Source organism: Zalophus californianus, chromosome 3, assembly GCF_009762305.2.
Source record: "Zalophus californianus isolate mZalCal1 chromosome 3, mZalCal1.pri.v2, whole genome shotgun sequence".
In the NCBI taxonomy this organism is placed as follows: Eukaryota; Metazoa; Chordata; class Mammalia; order Carnivora; family Otariidae; genus Zalophus; species Zalophus californianus.
Window position 1 is genome coordinate 190433987 of NC_045597.1, and position 24120 is coordinate 190458106.

Here is a 24120-nt window from a genome sequence, read left to right on the forward strand (position 1 = left end):
TGGAAGCTTCTGGTCCTCCCCTGTGGATTGTACCAGTCCAGTCCCATCTGTTGAGATCCCTCTCCTCCGCCCTTCCTTACCATCTTCCTCACACACGTCTGGGAGACACTGTGTTTGCACACCCACCCCCACCCTTACGAGGGAGTTCCTGGCTCTTGTTGAAAAAGAATTTCATCTTTTTCTCTTCATCAGAGGTTCTTGGCCTTTGAGGGTGGAACTCCTTGCATTCTCTTGTCCTTCGTGGATGAGTGGCTAACTGGAAGAAAGCAGTGGAGGCTCTAAGAACTGATACAGAAGGTCGCTAGGAAATTATTCAGATAGCACTTCAACCAGCATTTCCCTCACTCGTGTCTCTCATGCTGTTTGAGCTTTTCTTTCTGTGGATCCACATACTTTGCTCGGTCTCGATCTTGTGCGTGCAGGAAGGGGAGGATGGTGGCATGCACCGAGGCCGACTTTGTGCCCCTCTTGGTGCCATGTCCCCTTCACCCTTCATGGTAGCCCTGAGATGGGGGAGGAAGGAGACCGTGGCACCCCAAGTCACTCCTTGGCCACCCTCTGCCTCTGCCAGACAGGGTGGCTGGGTTCCCAAGCACCAGCTTTCCCTCCTCACCCCTCTTCTCTGTTGTCTGTTACGTTACCTTGCACCCACACCCCTCGGAGGGGGGCGGATTCGCCATGCCAGTTGTTTGGGCCACTGACCCACTGAAACCCACCACACCCTGTGACCACATCTCAGTGAAGGGAACAGTCCATTGCCATCCTGATACTTTTTTCTTGGCAGTTTGCCTGTCCTGCATACTCTACAAAATATCACTTTTTTCCCAAAAAGAATTAGAAAAACACAAGTAAAGAAAACCCCCAAATAATGCATATATGGTATAGATTCCTATGTTTCATATTCGTTCATGAAACTGATGGTTGAAAACCATAAGGCCGTGAACTCAGTACTTCTGTGAAATGAGCCGCTATAGTATTCCTTTTTCTTGCAGTTGGTTTGGGGTTTTTATATATGAAATGGGCTCCCGTGAGGATAGCCGATTGCACCTCATATCTTGTGCCCAAGTGAAACATATCTATTTGGGACAATATTTTGTAGACGTACTTGTGATTACATACTTGTTTTTCCTACATAACTCTATCAATATTCCTCCGTGTAAGAAAAGGTGCTGATTTTGTCTTCTGACACTTGGGAATCTGCGTTCAGAGCCTCCCAGAGCAGGTAACTTCCCACAGCTGTGCCTCCCTGAATGTCACGAGACCAGCTTAGCATGACTCTGGTCTTTAATTTTATTAAACTCTTCCACTTTTAGTTAAAAAGGTGAGTTTCTTGTGCTGATTACAAGCAAAGATCTAAATTTAGCATGGGGGCAAACATTTTTTTCTCAATGAATTGAACTCCTTTGCTGATTCTTACAAGTTAATCCTGAAAATTCACTGGAGGATTGTTTAAACATGGTACACTTTTGTTAAATATAGATTGTAATTCACCAAAGGGAAAAAAACATAATTTCAAGGTCAGCAATTCCAAATAAAATACAAGGAGACAGCTCAGTATCCATTAAGAGCTGGCCCTGGTGAATTGCTGCCTCTAGAGAGCATTAGTTCACAAACGTACCGCGAAACTCATGTTCACAATCAGAAATTAAACAGCGCATCTCAGCACAACCACCAGGTGGAGCAGGCTTTCAAGTTGTTAAGGGTTTCCAGAGCTGGGGCGCCTGGGTGGCTCAGTTGGTGAAGCGTCTGCCGTCTGCTCAGGTCATGATCCCAGGGTCCTGGGATCAAGCCCCACATCGGGCTCTCTGCTCAGCGGGGAGTCTGCTTCTCCCTCTCCCTCTGCCGCTCCCCCAGCTTGTGCTCTCTCTCTCTCTCTCTCTCTCTCTCTGTCAAATAAATAAAATCTTAAAAAAAAATTTCCAGAGCATGTGTGACACATACTGTTCATGCCACAAAAAGATTTCAAATTGTCTTTAATTTATAAAAGTTGATTTAGTGAGAATAAGTCATATATTACAGTGAGATAATAATTTCCTCTGTACATATTCCAAGCTACAGAATAATCTCTTCCCTTGGTAATGTTACTCTGTGCATTTCATTCTGAGGAAACAATTAAAATGATCGGGAGAAAAATATTCATATTCCTGCCCACAGATGTTTATTATAGTATTAAAGTATTTTAATAGACTTTATTTTCTAGAAAAGTTTTAGTTTCTAGAGAAGACTTCTAGAAAAATTGAAGAGCTATTGCAGGTAATTCCCAAATGACCTCCGCACAAACACACATGTGCACACAATTTCCCTTCTTATTTACATCTTTAATTAGTATGGTGTATTGATGAGCCAACATTGATATATTATCATTAACTTAAGTCTGTACTTTTTTGGATTTCCTTAGCTTTTACCTGCCGTCTCAGCTCCAGGATGCCGTTCAGAATACCACATGACATGTAGCGGTCCTGGCTCCTGAAGCTCTGTCTGGGGCTGGGAGGTTTCCTCAGACTTTCTTGTTGTTGATGACTTTGACAGTTTTGAGGAGTGCTGCCCAGGTATACTGCAGGATCCCCTGCTGTTGGAATTCATCTGATGTCTTTCTTAGGATTAATCTGGGGCTGTGGTTTTGGGGAAGAAGACCACAGAGGTAATGCGCAATTTTGGGGGGCCCCTGGGTGATTCGGCTGGTTAAGCATCCCACTCTTGATTTTGGCTCAGGTCGTGATCTCCGGTCATGAGATCGAGCCCTGCATCGGGCTCTGTACTTGGCACAGAGCCGGCTTGTCCCTCTCCCACCACCTCTGCTCCTCCTCTCTCGTTCTCTCTCTCTCTGTAAAAATAAGTAAATAAAATCTTTTTTTTAAGGGCTGTTTTTATCACACCCTCTCAGGGTCCGTGTTCCCGCCGCCGTTCGTGACCACCAGTGCTGACCTTGATCGCGGCTTGAGATTGTGTTTGTAGGGCGCCCTCCCACCCCCACCCTGTCCTCCTGGGGAGGAGGCCTCTTGGTCAGCCGTCACTGAGGAGTGGGGAGTTAACCCTCCTCTTCCTCAAGGGTCTGGTATTGACATAAACTATTTGGGGTTCTTCCGCATGGAAGCTTTGTCTCTTCTCTCCATTTATTTATTCACTTATTTCTTTACATCTGCACGGACTCTTGGATATTTCTTTTTTGCTTATTTCCATGCTCAGATTGTTCCAGCTTCGGCCACTGGAAGTCCTTCCCATTGGCTCCTGTGCCTTTTGTCACCTGCCCCCACCCCACCCCCGCCCCCAGCAATGTAGGATGGGTCTGCTTGTTTGTTTTAGCACTTCCTTACTTCCTAGGACCACACAATGCCCCAGGCTCATCTTGTGCATTTCCTGCCCCAGGCCTAGAATGAGCCACTTCCCTGAGGAGCCCTGGTTCTTTTCGTTGGAGAACAGTATTGGAAACTGAGATCTGTGGGCTAGATTTTGCTTGTTATGACTGGTTGTCATTTCTCCTTGGCTCTGTCCGCAGACACAGCAGAGAAGAGAGATATACGTGGGTATCCTAACATGTCTGTACCCATATTTGTAAATCCTTCTATATGTGACCATCTGTATCTATATTAAGTCAAACAGAAGATAGTATTTTTAGTAACATGAAACTGGAAATAACTAAATGCTTAACAATAAGGATCAGTTACGTATACAATATGCTATAACTCCATGATGCAACTGTAAAAAAGGATAATTTTGAAAACTATGGTAACTTAACACCTTGCATTCAGAAGTAGTACAGGTCTCTGTAGAAGCCATACCCGTAAGTGGGATTATTATGCACGTATGTGGATAAGAACTTTAAGAGGACGATGGGAAGGATAGTCAGATGGCTCATGGTTTATTCTTATTATTAAACTACCATGAAATTAACTTTCCTTCTGAAATAATATTGGAGCAGTGTTCCAGTACAGTTCTTGCTTGAGGCTGAATAAAGTGGGTGTATTTAAATTATTCTTACAGAAAGAAATGAGACCTTTGTTGTTACTCTGCTGTGTAAATACAGCCCTCTCCCAGGCCCTCCTGAGATAATCGTGACCTTGTTTGTTCACTCACAGTAGCCAAGGGGCAAGCTGCAAAGTTGTAGAGTTCTGGTCGGAGCAGTTTTACAGAGAGCAGTGTGTTAGTGTTTCAAGGCATGCGTGTCCACAATAGCAAGAAGAATCAAAAGTTTGGAATTCTTCCGTTTTCCGCTCTGATCTTTGTACCCCATTGCCTAAACAAATACCCACGTATCTCACAGCTTCCGTGGTTTCCGAAGCCACAGATCAGAATTCTGTTGGGAATTTCCGGGGAAGTTCTCCTGAAATGCCAGGGGTTACAAATGTTTCCTAGAAGATATTTTCACTAGTCTTCTCTGATTCAGATGGCCACATCTAAGGGGACTGTGACAGACAGAATAACCCTGAAGTGTCCTGTTTCACTCAGGCAGGTGTAGGAAGTCAACTACAAAGATGGTAGATCAAATGCGGCGTCTGCCATTGTGGAGGCTGGTGGTCCAGTGATCACAGCCCCTCAATTACAGCCCTGTGAGGGAGCGTGAGCAGCTATCATTAAATAATTATGCCTTTGATTAGTTGCTTTAACTCGTCATCGTCTTTGAAATATGATAGCACAATTTAAAGTTTTATTAAAAAACTATTTTTTCTGGAATTGAAAAAACCCAAAGAAAAGCCTGCAATACATTCTCTTGGAGGAGATTGGGAAGAAAAAAAGAAGAAAGGAAAGCAGGGGTGGGGGGCAGATGAATGTTTCCCATTATCACTCCTTCCATGGTAAGAAGCTCAGGCAACCGGTGCCCAGCCTCCCCCTCTCTCCCAGGGTGGCTGGCCCCTCGCCTGCCACCGGCTTTCCCAAGCCCTGAGCTGGTCCTCCAGGGCTGGCCCTCAGAGAGGGCCAGGAGATGCGGCCGGGGCAGAACCCTTGCCCCGTCACACTTGCCCGTGTGAACACAGTTGAACCCATCTCACAAAAGGTGTATTTCGCACATACATCAAGCAGCTTGGCAAAACTCATTTGAACCTCAGTTTGTCTTAAGTGAGAATTTGGTTTGCTTCTTGTTCCTGTTTGGAATGCCAAGGATCCAGTCCTGTAATACGAAGTGCCGTTCACAGAGTAACTAGACCTAGAAAAAGCTGGGGACCCAGCAGTGGGCATCATGCCCGTTGTCTGTTCTCGTAGCCCAATCGTGAAGCCGCGGGGCCCCATTGTCAGTAAGATCCTAACGAGACACCCTCCCCCGCCCTCCCTCCCAAAAAAGCCTTTCCTTCTCAAAATGAATAGCTGCTCCATGAAGACAGGGAAAGAAGTTAACATTATGTATTGACATGTTTCCAGTCTCCATCTGAGAATGTGCCAAACCTAAGATCTACACACAGATTTATCACAAAGGTGTGCTCAACTTCAGCTCTTATTTTATTCTAGTCCCTGTTAAAAGTCATCCTCTCGGCATAGTACTGAAATACCCAATTAATTTTGGGTGCACTTGAACCCTGGCTCTGCAATGCAGTGTGTTTCTAGGCCACAAGGAAAGCCAGCTCTCTACCTAATTGGAACTTCTGGTTTTATGGCATATCCCGGAGCTTTCGCTTAGTTTTTATTTTCGCTGTTTTCTGGGACTAATGGTATTTTCTGTGCGCATCTGCATTAACCACTATGCAGAGGCCGTCGGCAGCTTGTATCTCCTAGCAGTGTTAAAGAAGCCACCACTACGGAAATGTATTTGCTGTAAAGAAAGCCATTATGAGTTATTGGAAATGGAGTTAAAATTTTATAATTAAGGCTCAGTGACTTAATTTCAGGGTTTCCTTTAGTTCGGTATTTTATCTGCTGCGTTTTGGAGCTCCTGATTACGAGAAGAACGCTAGTCTTGCTAGAAACTGGTAACAACTAAGTTCTTTTGCTTTCTGAACATATGTCCTATATTTGCCTGGCCTCCGGTTTTGTTTAATCCTCTCAAAGGCTCTTTTAATGGACGTTTCAACATGACTACTTCTCTGTGTGGCAGCATCTAGGAAGCGACCGTTATGTCAAGCCCCTTCACAGCTCAAGAAGTGAGTTCCCATCGTGTAGGAATCTTCGGGGTTGCATCTTATGAAAAAAAAAAAAAAAACTACCTTTTTATAAGAGAACAGAACATTTACACAGTCTTGAGCAAATGAACTTTTAAATGGCCAGCACAAAAGAAATCTGCAATCTCTAACCTCACAATGAAATCGCCACCAACAAAAGATCACGGGGTGCTGGGCGCTTGAAACTGGAAGTGACACAGAACCCCGGCCAGACCCATGGCCGCCTGTGGGGGCTCCTGGGGGATGCTCTTTATCCGGCGTCCGGTCCTGGAAGGCTCTGAGGAGCGGGGGCGCCCCCCCCCCCCGCACAAGTGGCATTTATACCATCTTGAAAAATAAATAAATACACGTCTGGTATGGACAGGGAGCGGCGCTATCTGACAAGGTTATCATTTGGCTTCTCTAAGAGGTACAAGTTTACAATCCCTCGTATGAATAGAGGGAGTTATTTGTTTCGTTCGGAGACAAGACATTCTTAGAAATGAGTGACACACCTTCTCCGACCCAGCCCCTTCCTCCGTGTAGGTAAAAAGATCCTATTAGTTCTCATAATTGATTCTGAGGGCTACAGCGTGCCTCATTTAGCCGGCCCTGTTCGGTTCATGCCAGGGATGTAATTCATGCGCACTTGAACATCCAACATGGCTGACAAGGCTTGGACATACAGCCTCATGGCTGCATCATTTTTTAATCAGCTATCTGAGGAATATTTATCTAATCAACAAAGAGTGCTGTCAGAAGGAGACCAGAGGTGACATTAATATAAGTCTGTGGTCTCCTGGTACAATGATGGAGGAAGAGTTTAGGATAAAGCCCTGCTCGTTTGAGCATGCCAACAGACTTAAGGAGTATTTTTATTCCACTTGTAAAGAGCTAGTCAGAAGATGCTCCTGTTGGAAATCTGCTGCGTGTGATCAGTTCTCAGGCGTTCACTCACAAGCTGTAGTTAAAAAAAAAAAAAAAAAAATACAAAGAATTCTTTTTTTTTTTTGCTTAGAGAAACAAAATAACAAATTTTCCTTTAGAATAAGATTTCTAAGTCCCTCATGATCATCATATGAACTCCTATGAGAAGGTATAGCTTACAAAAATGAGATGTGTCATAATTGGGAGTTGTTAACTCTAAATGATTCCATCTACTCTTAACTTAGTAGAAAGCCATAATTTGCACATTTCCCCCCTCGTTCACCCTCCTTTGAAAAGATCGTGACTGTCTGTTAATAATTACGAGTTGAGTGTTTCATGCCATACCTCATTTTGGACACCCGGCCACAGAATTCATCATTTATAACTCTCAGACCTTACCTTAAAGAAATATCCTGTGATTGAAGTTTATGCCAGCCTCCCTTCTTTAGATGTATGACTCAGGATAAGCAGCATTTGAAACCCAGGTGGGCTGGGTCACAGCCACCCCACCTGCCGGTGTGGTCACCCACTACCGAAGAAAATCAGTCACCTCCGAATGTGCATCTCCGTGGGGCAGCTTTCAGGAGGGGCCGTGTTACTCGACTTCCAAGTGCATACGCTCGGACACTTGCCATCGTTAGGATTTGGGTACCAGAGGTACCACAATCACCTCTCTTTGCCTTTCTTTGTAATTCGAAGATTACCTTATAAATTCACTTCACTAATGTGAATCACTGCTTCTTCAGTGCTCCCATACCAAAGGGCTCATTGTGAATTTTAGGGGGGAGTTGACAATGCCACTGTTATTAAAAGTTAGTAAACTTTTTGTCCTATAGTTCAGAGGATGAGTCCCTGTTCTCTCACCCTGGCTTTTTAAAAATTTTGGTCATTTTCATCCTTAGGAAATACATTCCAACCGGTATAATGATGAGTTCCATGACCTTCTCTGTTGTGATTCTCAACCATCAGTGCATGTCCCTCATACCACCTCTTGCTGTGGTCTTCACTTAACAGTCTCGTATTCATCGTGAGCTCACAGTTCACGTTTTGATGCCATTATGGGGAGAATGCTGTCCTGCCATTTGCTCCCTTTCCCCAGGCCCCACCGACTCTCCTTCTGACCCAGATTGGGGTTCAGAATGTCCCATTTAATTTGCAAGCTAAACTGAGAAGAGCTCAATCTCACCATCTGCATTCGGGCTGACTGTTAGTTTGCATTACTTCTGAAGTTACATGTTGTAGGATTGTATGTCCTTTGAGATTTGCATTTGTGTTCTCAACATTTAAGACCGTGCGGAGACATCATGCCATTTAAACAGCCACATGAGGCACTAAAAACCCTTTAGAGAAGAGACTTGCATATCCAGTGAGCACACCAGTAGAATGGAAATCATTGATGGTGGCTCACACCCTGCCACCTTTCTGTCCAGTAATGTGAAACTCTGATATTAAAACAGTAGTTTTGTGAGAAGGAACACTAGTGACAAAATCAAAATAAGTTAGTCGGTGTTTCAATGGAAGAAACTGTATCCCTGAAAAATTAAAAAAGAAAAAAAAGTAAATTTTCTCATTAAAATAAAGATAACCCAGAACATTTAGAGGTCTGAACTAGTCCACGGGAAGCCCTCAAGCATCACGAGAGGTAATGGTCGTGGCGCGGGGTGGGGCATGGAGCGGGGCCCGGCCAGCGGCGGCAGGCAGGCTGCAGTGCTCCCGCATCCGCTCAGTGCAGTGTCTCCGTTTCCCTTAGAAGGGAGCCCAGGCAGCAGCACTGCACGTACCCGGAGATTTTATCGATGATAATGCGATTGTATTTTCTCTTTGAGAACCTTCTAAACAAGTGGACACAGAGCAGTCAATGCCCCAGGAGACAAATGCCCATGTCAGGACCTTGGTATCCTCCAGAAAAAGTTCATTTGTTTAAGGGGAAGAAAAAGGCATGACACTTTACACATTAAAATTGATTATTTCATCAATAGGGTAATAGAAAACCAGACTTAGAGCTCACTTCTTGCTTATACATCCATACGATAATGGGAGATCGGAGCATGAAAAATGCAAGGTCTAAAGCAGGCGAGGGAAGAGGTTTGCATGGAGCGCCCCTCCTCTCCAGAGGGGTGCCCAGCCTTGAGTCTGCCTATTTATATGTAAATGTTTGAGAAAGAGGTAAGTTTTATGCTGAGCAGTGGAGCCTCTTTTGCAGCTACTACTTTCGGGAACTTGTGAAACACGGGCCAAGCCACTAGGGCTTCGTCTGTGGAAATAATTAAACACGCAATTAATTCTACGAAAGCCCCCGCTCTACCTGAGGAAGCGGATAAATATTCATCAAACATTTCTAAAGTAAACCTTTGAAAACTGTGACTGGTTTCCTTTGTCTCAAGGTCGGGCATTTGCGCTGCTGGGTGCCTGTAGCTCGCTCTCTCTGAGGAGCGTGCTGTTTGTTACCTGGGACAGACTCCTTGTAGATGGTCGAGAACCTGGGCGTGGAGAGGGCAGGGGAGCTTCTGCAGGCATGCAAGACTAAATCCAGACCCATCTACTTCAGAGGGGCCTGAGTCCCCAACCTTAAATGCCCACGACTGTAGAGATGACATTTCTTGTTAAATTATTTGTTAGTTTTCAAGCTACAAAGTCATTCTTAGGTGTTTAGTTGTGGCTGGCTCTTTTCTCGTTTTAAATCAGGTGACAGCTAAGTTACAGTTCGGTTTTTGCTTTCATCGTTAACATAAAATTTGCATCCTGAATATACGGTGTGTGTTTCAGAGTTGCACTTGCTTCCTTAAACGACCCTATTTCTTAAACGTAGCTCACATCGTCCCTCCAAATAAATCCAATACGCACAGAAGGGCTTGAGATTCAACTCCGGAGCGCAGCTCCTGGTGAGGACCTGGTTGTCACCGTGGGTCACGTGCTGGCTGCCAGAACTTGGCGCACCCTTTGAGATCGAGCGCTTGGGCTCTGATACGACGCTGGGCAGGAACAGCCCGCCCGTCGTAAGTCAGGAATGCGCTGGGGTGCAAGGGACCACCTGCCAGCCTCGGTGTACCTTGTCTCTGGCTCAGTCTGTGAGCCACAGGGTCGGCCTGGTTTCCGCGGTGAGCTCCAGACACACTTGCGGCAGTGCAAACACCTGCCTTCCCCAGGTGAGCAAGCGCTTCTTCCCTCCCACATTGAGCAGTTATCCAAAGAAGGCCTGCTGGCAGGTCGGGCCGCTTTCTTTTCTTGGCTATGGCAGTGGAGAGAGAGGGTTGGTCCGGCGTGCCCCTTCCTCGGGAACACCTCGCTGTTTGTGAAATGTCTCCTCTGAAGGACTGGCGGGAACCAGTGTCTCCACCACAGTTGTCTGCCATCCTGGAGGGTTGGAGGGCGGGGGGCAGGTGAGCTGAGAACGTGTCCCTGGAGAAGAGTGAGGAGGCTGGGGACCCCTCCCACCCACCCACAGTCACTGCACACAGGGTTAAATTCCTTCTGCATTTCACTCCCAAGCCCAGGGTTTTTCTGTGGGTAACTCGCTATTTGTCTTTTTTTTTCCCCGTTGGGCGAGCTGAAAACTTGAGGCATGTGCTCTTTGGGTTCCTCGGAGCTCCATTCAGAGCCTCCAACAGCCCCCATAGGAGAAGGGACTCCACCCTTTGATGACAGCAAGATGCTCGCGGTTTTGCTGGTGTGGGCTACTGTCCAGATCAAAACAGGTCTGGGGAGAAACTGCTTCGCTATTGGCAGCTCTGGGTGTTCTAGACCTACCGTCTGCACCATACGCATGACCTGCTCACCACCGGGGTCTCTTGATTTGACATGCTCCCTGTGTTTGGCCAAATCAAAGGGCTTATGGCTGCTGGTATCATAGCTCCTTCAAAAGACACTGCCCGTCGCCAAGGAGGAGGCCGGCATGGCACCATCTGGAGGAGCCACGTGTCCAGCCCGGCAGGGCAAAAAGGATGCATGGACTTCCTCGCCTGGTGGTTTGATTTTGTACAAACCCATTGACACTGGCTGGGGCCCCCCCGCCCCCTCCTGAGCTCCGCGGGGGTGGGGGGGGACAGTGGGGGTTGGGGGGGCCTGAGGCCCCGAGGCCCGACGCCCATCTGCCTCCTGGGACGTGCCAGCTCGGGGCTGACGTCACAAGCTGCTTTGACATTTCTTTTCTCCCCTTTTCATTTGTTTTCTTTTCCTTTTTGTTTTCTCTCTTTCCCCCGCTCCCTCCCCCTGCTCTCGGGATGCAGCCAAACGCAAGGCTTGGAAACTAAACCGTGTTGGTAGCCTGCGAAATATTTACAGCAGCGGCAGCACCAACACTGAAGGTAACGCCGCGCGCCGCCCGGAGCCGCATGCCCCCTCGTTGTGTCCGCGGACTCATCCCCGCCGTCGCGCCATCTCCCGTCCGTGTGCTTGGTCTTGCCATTCATGTTCCTTTCAGCTTACTTAAATTCTGACCTTTCGCTTCAGTCCTAGAGTAGCGATGTTTAAATTACTTCAGAAACCTATTTTCTTCTCTTTTTTCTCTTTCCCTTTATACATGCGGGCACTCAATGTAATATTTCCCAAGTTATTACAGTTTTTAAAAGTGTGAGTATCAGGTGTAATGATCTGTAGCCAAATACAATAGTGTGCCGTGACATTTAAGTAACAGTCTTAATTTGTTTTGTGGACGCATACTCCATAATGCTCCGTGCAGCTCTAATCCAGAGGCAGCCAGGCCCGGGTCATTTGCATGGGCTGCTATTGTTGTAAATTCAGTATATTGTTGTGTTTCTAAAGGTCGTCTGGTGCCAAAGTTCACAAATTGACTTGCGTTGCTTTTTCCACTGGAGACAGCCGCCACTGCTTTTGTATAATAGCAGATTGAATTTTTCCCACCTTCATTTGAACAACACAATTATAAATTGCCTTTTTTTTTTATGATTACAAATGTCAAGGGTCAGAATTATTTTGATGCCAGGCAGAGGAAAACCACCATCAGCCCAAGCACTTGTAAGGGAGGCTGGTGTACAATGCGTACGATGCAAAATAGGTCACAATCCAGCGATCTTGGTATAATAGGGGGACATTTTTTTTCACTTAAGTGCAAGCCAAATGGGTCAAGTAATCGCAAGCTCGTGCCCTAACACTAATTGACTTATTTGGGGATGATTATAACTGTAATATTTTTCTTAATGTCACTGTTTTCTGGGCTGTTGATTTTAGTGATTGCCAAGCAGTGGCATTAAATCTCTTGTAAATTTTAAATCGCATGCTATTTCTGTAAACAAGTCCCTCTCTTTACATCCCGATCATTAACCTTTGCTGATTTATACCACCATCCTTTTTCTTCCTTCCACAATTACTCCTGTCTTGCCGCTGAAAGCCCTGCTCTCAGCCAGGAAAAAAAAAATGAATCTGGAAAACAAAACTACATTTTCACGATGGCTTGTTAAAGACCTATTTTTTAATCATAATTTTTTTTTCATTCCTCAAGGGGAACTTGTCGTCTGTTAAGGTACCAGTGGAGCTTGACCCCCCCCCCCTTGGTATCTTCTTTCAAAGCATTCATTCAAGAAAGACAAAACGAGAGGGAAAATAATAGAATTTGAGGAACAGTCACACACAATATCATTTTTTGTCGTATTTTTAAGGGTGTTAAATATATTCATTCACTATTTTCTTAGTGTTAGTTTTTCAACTAAGGCTGCATATCATTTCTTTTCCCCGTGTCCTTTTCAAATATGTTTTTCTTTTGTGTGTGAGTATGCATTTGTCACAACAAATTTGTTGATTGACTTCTGGTCTTTAAGAAAAAAAAAAAAAGGTGACGTCTGGTTTTCCATGTGGTCGTATACAAAGTTGGGGGACAGTGAGGAAACAGTTCCCCTGGGACTTGCTGACAGCCCTTCCTGGAGACCCTGGTGGGCTGAGCCCATGACGGCTGTGACGATGTGCAGAAGTGGGAGCTTCTCACCTTGACCAAGCAGGTAATCTGTGGCGTCTGCCCTGCCCAGCTCCCCTGGCTGGGGACGGACAGCGCTGTGTGCTGCTCCCTGGGGTCTGTAAATACAGATAAGGCTGCATCTCAGGGCCCCTCAGTCGACTGCCAACAGCTACTGAAGGCAGTCCCAGGGATATTGGAGTAAATAATGACCACAGAGCCAATCCTCCCTCCCATTTTCTCTCATTTCCATTCAGCGTTGAGTTACGTCTGTGAATCTTCAATTAAGTGACATGATCATTCTTCATTTACTTTGGGTTTCAGATTAATTCTGTATGCGCGCAATCTCATTTCATACCACTTTTAGTCGAGTATTCCTGAATCTGTATAATTACATAAATTATCAAAATGCCTTTCTGACCTCCAGGCTTTTGCTATGTGATGTCATCACATGTCCTCTGTCTATAAAATGATCCTCTATGAAAATTCATACCCTGAACATTCCAAGGCTCGTTGTCACCTGAGGCCTTGAGTGTTCCGCTAAACATACCCGTCCCCAGACGGAGTATTTTTTTAAAGCGGTCCATTTGTGTAATGTATTCAGAGGTGCCCCCAAAACACCAAAAGTACAGTTGACTCCTGAGATCCCTGGGGAGAGAGTTGGAACCTGAGTTTCAGGCGTTAGGGGAGGACACACACTGTGAGCCAGGCGCTGTGCGAGGAGCGTGTCCACTCCTTCGAGCAGTCCTCAGCATGACCCAGGACGGGTGCCCACACCCCCCCTTCCAGATCCAGGGAGTGCAGCTCAGGTGTTACAGGGTGTTGCCTGGAGACTCCGGTTGGCAGGAGACTCAGGATCTGGACCTGGTGATCTCACTCCAAAGCTCTTTTTCTCCTGTGTCCACTCTTTCCCGATCCCTGGCCTGCATTATCTCAGCAAATCCACGCAGTACCGTGCTGTTAGGCATCCTGTTGGAGATGGGAAATTGGAGTTCGGGAGGCAGAACGCATGCCCAGATAGCTCAACTCCAGGACCTGCTCCTGGATCCTCACGGAAAGGGTCAATGGATAGATGTTGGGAGCGGATAAGACAAATTATCCAGAACTAATGACAGAAACACACAAGATTAGAAAACAAACAAAAATATGCTCTCTTCCACTTTTTTCAGTCCATCAGGGTTAGTTATCTCGGAAACCCGAGATGGAAACCTGATTTTTATGTATATGTCTGATATTGGACTAATTTTTACATCTCTATTACTTTATAAAAATTCAACTCTTTGACAAGGTTGGTGAAATTTAAGTTTCTTCAACAAGAACGAACTTTCGTTCTGCCGTCTCAGAGGTTTGTGAAATGGGATGGAAGATCTATCGATGATGGATTCTCCAGTTCGTCGCTGCCTCCGAGGCCAAGGGAGAACCACCTCCACGTCAGGCGGCTGAGGCCAGACTCAGGAATGTTCAGGTCCATGGTCAGCGTCTTTCCGAGGAAGAACAGAGAGGGCTGAGCAGAAGGTGGACGCCGTGTCAAGGAGATGAGGAAGGAGGGAAGGAAGGCCTGTCGGATTGTGTGTGAGCAGCGACATCCCAGAGCGAGGCCGCACACAATCCTTGTGCTGCCTTCCCCCGCACGCCCAGAGATGGGTGGGGTTATCATCCCCTGCGAGACGGGGGGACAGAGGGACTCTTCCAGGACGTGCCATAAAGCATAAATGGGTAAAGGAGAGTTGTGTTGGAGAACAAGGGGTGTTTCTTGGGGTGCCAGGCCCACCCACATTTTGTGAGCTGAACAAGCCATTTTGTACTATAGGTGATGCTCATGCCCAGGACCCAGCCAGGTTCAGTATTAGCCTGAGTCCCCGTTCAACCCCGTCTCAAGTTGCAGTTCTGTGGATCTGGGACTTGCCCCAGAGACGGGCCTGTGAAACCTCCCTGCGTGGCCTCCCTGCACCACAGCGGGCCAAACGGAGGGACCCAGAGGTCCCCGGCACTGTGGTCACAAACAGGCCCCACGTAGAGAAACACAAGCCTTTTGGAGAGCACCAGCCAGCTCGCCCGCTTGCCTTGGACCTCTGTCTGTGTCCCTCCTGCACTGGATGACCAGGACAGTCCCTGTCCACCACCCGGTGCTCCCGGTTGTGGTGCTGAGACATCCTTCTCCTTCAGGTCGAGGCAAAGAGATGACAAGCGCATGCTTACGCACTCACACCCGACACAATGACGAGCTTGCCAGGGTGTCGGGTCCCTGCCCTGTGCGGGTCCAGGGCAGAGGGAGGGGGGGATGGGCTTGCAGTCAGGCCAGGGATGTTGTACGAAGACCCTGGCACAAGTGAGGGAAGATTCGTTCCAGAGGAGGCCCAGGGTGCCCTGCGGGTTAGTGGAGAGCTGCTGCTCCACGCGATGGAGGGGGTCAGGAAAGGCTTTGTGGTCTCCGGGACTCAACAGGAGCTACAGCGGACTGCAGCACTGAGCACTTTGCTGGCATCCTGCATCCCAGCAACCCCACGGTGGCGGGGTGGGGGGGGGGGGGTGCACGTGTCCTCCACGTTTTACAAAAGGAGAAACTAAGGCGTGGGGAAGGGCAGTCCCGTGCCCCCAGAAAGCACCCTGACAGGTGGACCCTGCACTGGGCCTGAACCCTGGACGGGGGCTCTGTAACAAGCGTGGGGCACACAGAGGCTCGAACTGAGAGGTGTAGACGTGTAGACGCCCTGCTCGGGCCACAACCTCCATGGACAGCCCTCACCACAGGGAGGGAAACGAGGCTGCTGTGCTATAGCGGGTGTGACCTGTTGTGTTCTTCTGTGATCTCTGGGTCCAGCCCCAACCCCCGGACACCATCGTCTGAGGCTGCCTTCGACACTCAGACACAGGGCTTTCTGCTCTAAGTCACTTCTGATACTTGCAGTCCCACGGTGATTCTCAATCAGAAAGTCTGCAGACTCTGTGTTTGTGAGCGGCAGTGTGGACAGTGCTTCTGAGCCCCGACTCTTGAGCCAGATGGCCTGGGTCCAGTTCTGGAGTCTCCATGGCACCTTGGCCGCTTGTCTGCAGGCCAGGGAGACGGTGCGTTAACATACCCAGAGGCAGGTCACTCAGCGTCCGCTCCCGCTGCTGCCAGTCCCTGCCTCTCGTCAGGAGCGCCACGGATCCTGTCATCAAGGAAAACTCAGGGCTTGAGAAACAGGACGTGGCAAGGAGCAGAGGTTCAGCAAGAGATGTTTCCCTGAAAGTGCAAGAGGGGATTTGAAATCAAACCTCTTTTTTTCCAGACTTTGAAAGCTACCCCGCCCCCCTCTGTTCACTGTCGTCCTCAAAGGAGTCACCAAACATAGACATTTGGCTCTGGGAACAGACACGCCTGAGCTGATCCCAGTTCTGCCACTTGGCAGCTGTGTGGGTTCCGATGCCCTGCTGGGTCTCTCCTCCCCCTGCCTCGTTTTCTTCCCCCAGAATGAAGACAGTGAAACCTACCTCGAAGGATGATTGGAGAAAAAGCGAATTGACACACACAAAGCCCTGACCTCAGAGCTGGGCCCATGGTCGGGGTGACCACACGGCTCACTGTGAAATTGTTAGAAAGACTTATTTAATAGGAAAATAACTCTAAGAACAGTCTGCAGAGAGTATCCATGGCACCATTTTTCTAGCCTGTTGAGTTAGTATTAGTTGAGGGCAGGATCGGCCAAAGCAGACACTGGTCAGTGATGAATGGCACAGATTAAGAACTTGTGCAGATAAATTAAGATTGGAGAGACCCTTTCAAGGGAAGTAACTCCAGAATTGTCTTTCTGGGGAGAGAAGCAACGTTGCTTGTCTTTCCAGCCCTCGACTTTTCAAAGGGTGACCGAGACACTCGACCAACCCCGTGAGGAGCAGTAGCTGGGGGCATCCCCCGGGGGCATCACAGGGCTCGCCCGGCACGGCAGAGCCCACACACTCCGTCCACCAGGAGATCGGGGACGGACCCTGGAAAGTGATGAACATAAGTTAGAATGAGTAACAAATGGTAAACGCGCAGAGCACTGCTTAGGAACCAGATAGGAATCACAACAGATGCCTCTGGGTTTCCTTTCTCTTTCTAAACCAAGAGCTTGGGCCTCAGGCTTTCCTGGGTGCCTGGGCCATGAGCAGGTGCCGGGAAGATGCTCGCACATCCGTCTTCTCCATCCTGAAGTGTTTGCAGTTTGGGATCTGACCGTTTATTTTTTCAGGAGCTTTGTCTTAGGTACTGTCCCTAATTTAAGAAATGCCTGGCACCCCATGGCTCTGGAAGCCAAAGCTAATAGAATGGGGTTTCATGGCGCCCGGCTCTCTCTAATGTAATCTTCCCGTGACAATAGCGGTAAACATCCCTAACTTTGTGACCTCCCTTTGGGGACTCAATTCACAGAATTAATTCTGCTCGTGTCCTAAATTAAGCCACAGAACAATATCTCTGTTGGACTCTGAGCTAAACAAAGATATTTACCGAATTCAGAGCTTGCAAAAATATTTACCTGAGAACCACAAACTGCATGTGTTCATAATGACCAGAAATAATGGTGGGTTTTTTTGTTTTGTTTTTTGTTTTTTTCCTTTCTACTTAAAATTAACTTCTGGAGCAGGAGGAGGGAGTGTTTTTATATGTATTATTTAGTGGCCACAGGTCTTGGTTCTGCACAAGCCTGGACCATATTCTTCAGGCTTTCCTTCACATTTATTGTGTTCTACAAAAATGGGAGAAATATTGAAGATAAATAAAAACTGACTTTTTATATTATGGTGGGTTTGGCTGAAACCTTAAACACGTGTGGTTTTCATAATGGAGTAAAATATCTAGATCATGTGCCTATGTAATACATGTTTTGGAAGCAGAAATATCTTAGTATTTTACAAAAATGCATGGCTCAAAAAAATTAGCATAAAAGCCTGGGGCTGCACATGACATAACCTCAAGTAATCTCACAGGGCACAGATTATGGTAGACCGGGGGATGGGCAGAAAGGCAAATGCATCCCCTCCCTGTTTCCAACTTTGGCCAATTGACAGTGGCTGTGTGGAGAGTTGCGTTAGGAAGGATTCTGAGGCTGTGTTGGGCTCTTTGGGATCCATTATGGATGTCTTTCCTGGCAAAAGAAAGGGAGGGACAGCACGCCTCTGTCATCCCGGTCCAGCCCCGTGCCTCCCTCACACTTGAAGCTGAGATCAAAGGGTGGGATGGGCAGCTGGTGGCTCCCAGTCGGCAGGTGGCAGGGCAGGAGCACGTTCCCGAAGAGGACCCCAAAATCGGAAGGACGTGAAGAAAAGATGACGTGGCATTTCAGGCAAAAACTGGGAGAAACCCACTGCTACACTCACTTGGTAATGAAGGAAAAAATGACTGGGCCAAGCATTGAAGTCACTATTAACCTCTTAATCCGAGTACTGTGGTGTATCCTGAAACAAAAGTCCTATTTCTTTACCAGCGGAGGTCTGGAGTGGAGAAGACAGCTGCTTCCCTGCCAAGTCGTGGCTTTTTCACTGTCAGAACACTCTTAAATGGTGAGCACCTGGGAACCCTCGGGCCCCGTGGATCCTGGACTCCTCCCTCGGCCGCCGCTTCAAGGGGACATGTCTCTCCTCCGAGTGGAACGTCTCACCACTGCACAGCTGAGAGGACACATTCTCATCCCGTGTTTGTCATGAACTATGCCTGGAAGGACACTCAGCCTCATGGATAGCACTGAGCCTGGCGGGGGGTGGGGGGGTGGCTGGGTTCCAGGTTGGTGGAGGCCCCCAGGAGAATGGACTCCCAATTTCCCATCCTGCCAGCGGAGACAGCTACAGACATGCTGAGCCCTTCCAAACCCAGAAGAGGTGTCCTTGCTCGTGTCACCGCTGCATCTCACAGTGTCGAGCCATCGTGCATCCCCTGGGCACAGGGGTCCAGATCGCCTGGGCCTTGGCAAGAACACAGTGCAGTTGCTCTGTTCCCCAATCCAGCCCTGGAGACATGCACATGCACGCATCTGTCCCTGCTCTTCTCCCCTTCCACCTGCTCGCCGAAAATGCACCCCTGGCCCAAGCCATCTCCTGTTGCAAACAGCTTCCAAATGTAGAACAGTTGCAGCTGCTTTGAGTCCGTTAACCCTTTGTCTGCTAAGACCCCGCAAAAATAATTGATGACTGATTGGCCCATTAACCTTTAAAAAAAAAAAAAGTTTGACAGCCCAGACTTGTGTAATGAGGAGGGATTCCTCGTGAAATCAGTCTGATGGCTGAGTTGCTTGCCCCTGAGGAGGCAAAATTAGCCCCGTGGGGCCTCGTCTGCATAGAAACTGGACGCAATTAGTGTAATATCCGTTGTTATTAATGTCGTTTGGAATAATTGGGCAGGTTGATTTCGACAGGTTCATGGCGCTAAAATACTATTATAGTGGACCTCTCCGCAGCTAACTGTTAAACACGGAAAACTGTTCAAATCCCTGCGAGCCCAATCACAAAACTTTATTCACAGCTCAGCCCTGGAATGTCACGCCGTGCGACAACGCAGTTCTTCATCCCGAGCTGAGGGTGCACGGCACCTCTGATTTCCCAGCCCAGGGCCCGCGAACCGAAGGCTGCTGGTGACGTGTGCGTCCGAAACGACGGAGCCCGCTCGTGATGTCCGTGCCAGCAGGCCTTCTGACAACTTGAGTTCTATTTCTACAGGATGAATTAAAAATAAGCCCCTGTAATTGTCGCAGAGTCGGTTTGTATTAGTGAAAGGAAGCCACTTAAAAGAAAAAGAGCAAGTGTACGTTCATGGGGTCCACGCGCCGGCTCTTCACATTTTAAGTGAGGCAGTGAAGAGTAATGTTCGGTCTGTTTCTGACTGATTGGCCTCCCACTGCCAATTATTGTTTTTGTCATTTTTTATCTAGTTGCCTATAACTAAAATATCACCGTTCCCCTTCATTATGAGACGGAATCCTGCTGGTCCATTGGTGATTTGAATAAGGCCGTATCTTTGGATCCAAATTCATTTCAGGCCATGAGGAGGAACGTATTCGTGTTCGTCCATACAGAAGAAGGGGAAATATTTGGGTCCAGAAATCTAGAAAGCTATTTATTTAATGGGTGTAAAGGGTCACTGCTCCAAGCAAGGATTAAGTGTAGAGATTTACTAGGTGTTGACCCTAGTAGGATGGCCAGTTAGCGGGTTGGTGTCTCCCACCAGAGTGAGGTCTTTTGTCCCCAGGATGAGTCAGGACTGGGTTAGGAAACCGGTGGCTACAGCTGGCTAGAGGAACCCCTGCACCCGGGAACCTGGAGGGCATCGGGCACGTCCCTTCCTACTCTGGCTGGTGGTCGGCAGCCTTCTCACCTCCCACGGGCAGGGGCCTCCGTCCCCAGTTTTCCTCGGCGTGGTGGGGGCAAAGGTGCCTGCACCTGTGGGACACATCTAGACAGGTCCCTGGTAAGAGAGGAAGGAGCTCTGTGGCCCCTGCCCGGGTATGAAAACCTAGAGAAGGAAACTTGACACACGTGCCCCGCCCCCCCCCCCCCCCCCCCCCGCCCACTAGAACAGAGCACAACAGCCAAGACTGTCACATGCTCCGATGGTCCTGGTATATGTGGGACTGTCCTTCCGGCACTGACCCATCACTGAAGATGGCAGCTGGACTGTCCCTAGCCTGTGACTGCCACATCCAGGGCATCCTGGCACAGGAGCTGTGACAACAGCAGGGCAGATGCATGTCGTCTCCCATCCCCTGGCATTCTCCAGACGTGACCAGCTTAAAAGAATGGACCCTAGTGACAAACTGGGTAGAGGTTTCTGGCAAACTCCTTTTAAAAGACCCCCACCTTGCTCGTCTGACACAGGTAGCAAGGAAAAGTAGCAGAAGGGGCGCTGGGAAGAGGGGAGACCCTTCCAGCTCCCACTGGACACCCCCCCGAGAGAGTTCCTTTCCTTTAAATGTTTGTTTTCAAGAAATAAAGAAAGAGCACTTCTGGCCACTTTAAAGAGAGAAAAATAATTAAAGGTAATGAGATGATGCCAATAGGGTCTTTAGTATTTTTCCTGACACAGATTCAGAGCCTGACAGCACTGCATTTTATATTTATTATTCCATACAGTAGATTCATTGCACAGAAACAAATTTCCTTCATGGAAATTATACGGATCATGGCTAAAAATGCAGTTGCTCTGTAATCCTTGTTCTTATTTTGTTTTAATCTTGGGAGGCAGCGAAAAGTCATATGGCAGATATAATTCAGTTCTGAAATTCTGTGTCTCTGAGTGTTAAAGTATTACCCTCCCCCCCAAAAAAATAAAGCCACGTAAGGACAGTATTATCTGGGGAAGCACGTGAGGCTGTAAGCATCAGCTGGACCCCCTGTGAAGACCACAAGTAGACCCCGTGCACGGGTCTCAACCCCTGACTCGGGGAGCGAGGCATCCCAACTGCCCAGCTCCTTATAAAGACGACTGGGGCCCCAAATCCAAAAGAAGGCTCAGAGTGGCACCCCCAGTGGAGGTGCCTCTTTTCTGGGACAGCACAGGAGTCCCGTCTGCCTTCTCCACGTGAGCCAGACCGCCCTCCTCCACATAGCCCAGAGGTTTATGCTCACTGTCCAGCAACGAGCCCCATCAGCGTGGCCCACCTGGCAGACGCCAGCCCAGCGCCAAAGGCACCATCATCTCCATTTGGAGGCCATTCTGGAGCCTGTGTGGGCAAGACTAGAGGGCCCATCTTCTGCCACATCTAGGCCCAGCGGTTGAGCTAAAAGAGAAAACTTGCCCAAAGAAGTCTTTGTCAGTGTTTGACTGCATATCGAGCTATGGCTCGGAGTGAGTCGCGTCGGGGACCAGCCCTGGGGCTCCCACCTGCCCTGTGACTGCCGGGACCTCTGTCCGTGCTTCCAGACACCTTAGAAACAGCACGCCCACAGATGTCGCATGACCACGCTTACTGTGACACCGCACTTCGTTCTCATTTGTGGCTTCATTATTTCTGTAACTGTGTGCCTTCCCAGGTTGGCAGTCACCCCACCGGCCTTGCCGTGGACAAAGCACAGTATCTCCGATGAATTGGAGTTTTGAGTGTTGGCACCGATGGTTCTTCCTTGGGTCGTGAAACTTACTTGTGCTTTCCAGGGTTGTTGGGGCTACGCCGCGGCCTTACCTTGCCAGTCCCACACCTCTGCTCGAGAGCCCGTGTCCACCAGGCTGGGTCACAGGATGTCTTGCATCCATTTCCTCTTTGCTTTGCTGAGCCTTATTGGTGTTTCATTTCAATGAGCACCCCCGGCCAGGGTCTCAGCTTCCAGGAGAGAGGCCTGAAGCCCTGTGTGGACGCTTGCACACTCTGGTTCATCCATCACCTCGAAACGCAGGGTAGGGTCTGCTCTTTAACACTTGTGATGAGTGACTACAGATTGCAGTGATTCTTTATATTGTTACTTTAACAATGAAGTTAACTGGGCTTATTCATGGTTCTTTGTATCCTTCCCTATCTCACAGGTGGAAAGAAATATATTTGTAAACAGATATATTTATATATGATTTGTTTTATTCTAGTGTACAGAAATGCAACTAACATTTCTTTATATTGGTCTTATATACTGTCCATTTACTAACTGTTGTTCTTATTTCTCATAAATCTAAATTACTTGTGGTTTCCTATGTAAACAGTCCTGCAATCCATGAAATTCTTTCTTTCCAGAGTTTAGATCGTCTATTTCTCTGTTTCATCTTATTGCATTGGCCAGCAGTGCTGAACAAAGGTTGTTATAGTGAGCATCTTTGCCTTGAGCACCCTTTAACGGATATGAAGTGATTGCTTCTAACAGTTCATCGTTAAGAGTAGTGATGCTATGGGGTTCAGTAGGTACTCTTTGTCCAATGTAAGGGGGTTCCCTTCTATTCCTAGTTTGATAAAAGATTTCAGTCATATTTCTTTTTCTTTTTTTTATTTTTGTTTTATTTTTTAAAAATTTTTTTATTATGTTAGTCACCATACAGTATTTATTTTTCTTATTTAGTTGTTTCCCCCTTCTGATTTGGAAGGTGCACCTTCTACTTCTTTTCTTGTAGAGATTGACCCTCATACTCTATCATGTGTGCCTAATGTTCATCCTTCACCCCCTTGCAGAGGAGTATGCCACCCGAGAACACGTTGGTTCCAATGTTCTCACCCCACCAGCCTGTCTCTGGTACTTTCAAATGAGACTTTATTCTCAGAAGTAGTATTTGACATAATTTTTGCTTAGATGCATCTACATCTCTCTCTGTTCACCTGTTCACCAATCCTTCCCTAGCTCTGACCTTGTTTTCTGGACGCTTTTGAAGCATATTTGTTAGTAACTCCTTTAGCAAGGGTCTATTGGTAATAGACTCTTTCCATTTTTTTTTCTACATAAAATATATTCCACTCTTTCTTCAAAGAAGGTTTTCCTGGGTTCCACATCTAGATTGACTTTATTTTCTCCCAAGACTCAAGGATAATAACCCTCTGTCTTGCAGTTTTGATTGTTGCTCTTGAGATATCTGTCATCCATATGGCTGCCATTTTTTTTTAAGAGCAATGTGCCTTTTCTTGCTTTGTGTTATTAAGGGCCTTTTCTTGTCTTTGGTTTTCCACAGTTTTGTAAGCTTCTGGTGTGGGTTTTTGTGGCTGTGATCCGTCCTGGTAGATGCTGTTTCCCATGTCTAGAGCCCTGTATCACTCATTCACAGTCCTGTGAGGCTCCACCATTTGCCCGGCGGTCAGGCACGCGTCACACCTTCCACATACCCCGTCATTTCTGTTCCACAGTGTCCTTACTCCTTCCTCTGGCTCTTCACTCCCCCACCCCATCCCCTCACAGCTCCTCCTTCACCCTGGGGGGGGAGGGGACTTGTTTTGTTAACTGCTATCATTTGAATTTCCAAAAGAGCTACCCTTTTTTCTGATCTGCCTGATCAATTTTCATGGTCTCCTTTTGCTTGAAAATTTAGGATTCCATTTTTTGTGTTTGTACATTTCACGCATAGTTACTTTAAATTCTGTATCCATAATCTTTTGGATCTAAATCTACTGTGCTGTTTTCTGTGTGTTTAGTGTCTTGGTTTTGAGTTCACTCGTGGTTGATCTTTGTGGAAAGCTTTCCCTGGGAGGAGATGCCAGGAGCCAAGGAGGCTCTGCAAATCTGGGGCCCGTATCCCCTTCCCGTCCTGATTGCTGGGTGGTCTCTCAAGTTTCTCTCTCCCACCTTATTATGACCTTATTTATC

The 24120-nt window shown here is 47.5% G+C and overlaps 1 protein-coding gene across 11 annotated transcripts in view; it reads left to right on the forward strand.

Moving 5' to 3' along the window:
- The window catches only part of AGAP1 (ArfGAP with GTPase domain, ankyrin repeat and PH domain 1), a 527767-nt gene that overhangs the window by 420559 nt on the left and 83088 nt on the right, over window positions 1-24120 (forward strand). For 5 of the 11 annotated variants that reach the window (XM_027588845.2, XM_027588846.2, XM_027588838.2 and 2 more), the window contains one exon: window positions 11222-11299. The exons of the other annotated variants lie outside the window; for them this stretch is intronic. In XM_027588845.2, the coding sequence (XP_027444646.1) occupies window positions 11222-11299 (78 nt within the window). The remainder of the gene's footprint in view (window positions 1-11221; window positions 11300-24120) is intronic. 11 annotated transcript variants of the gene reach the window in all.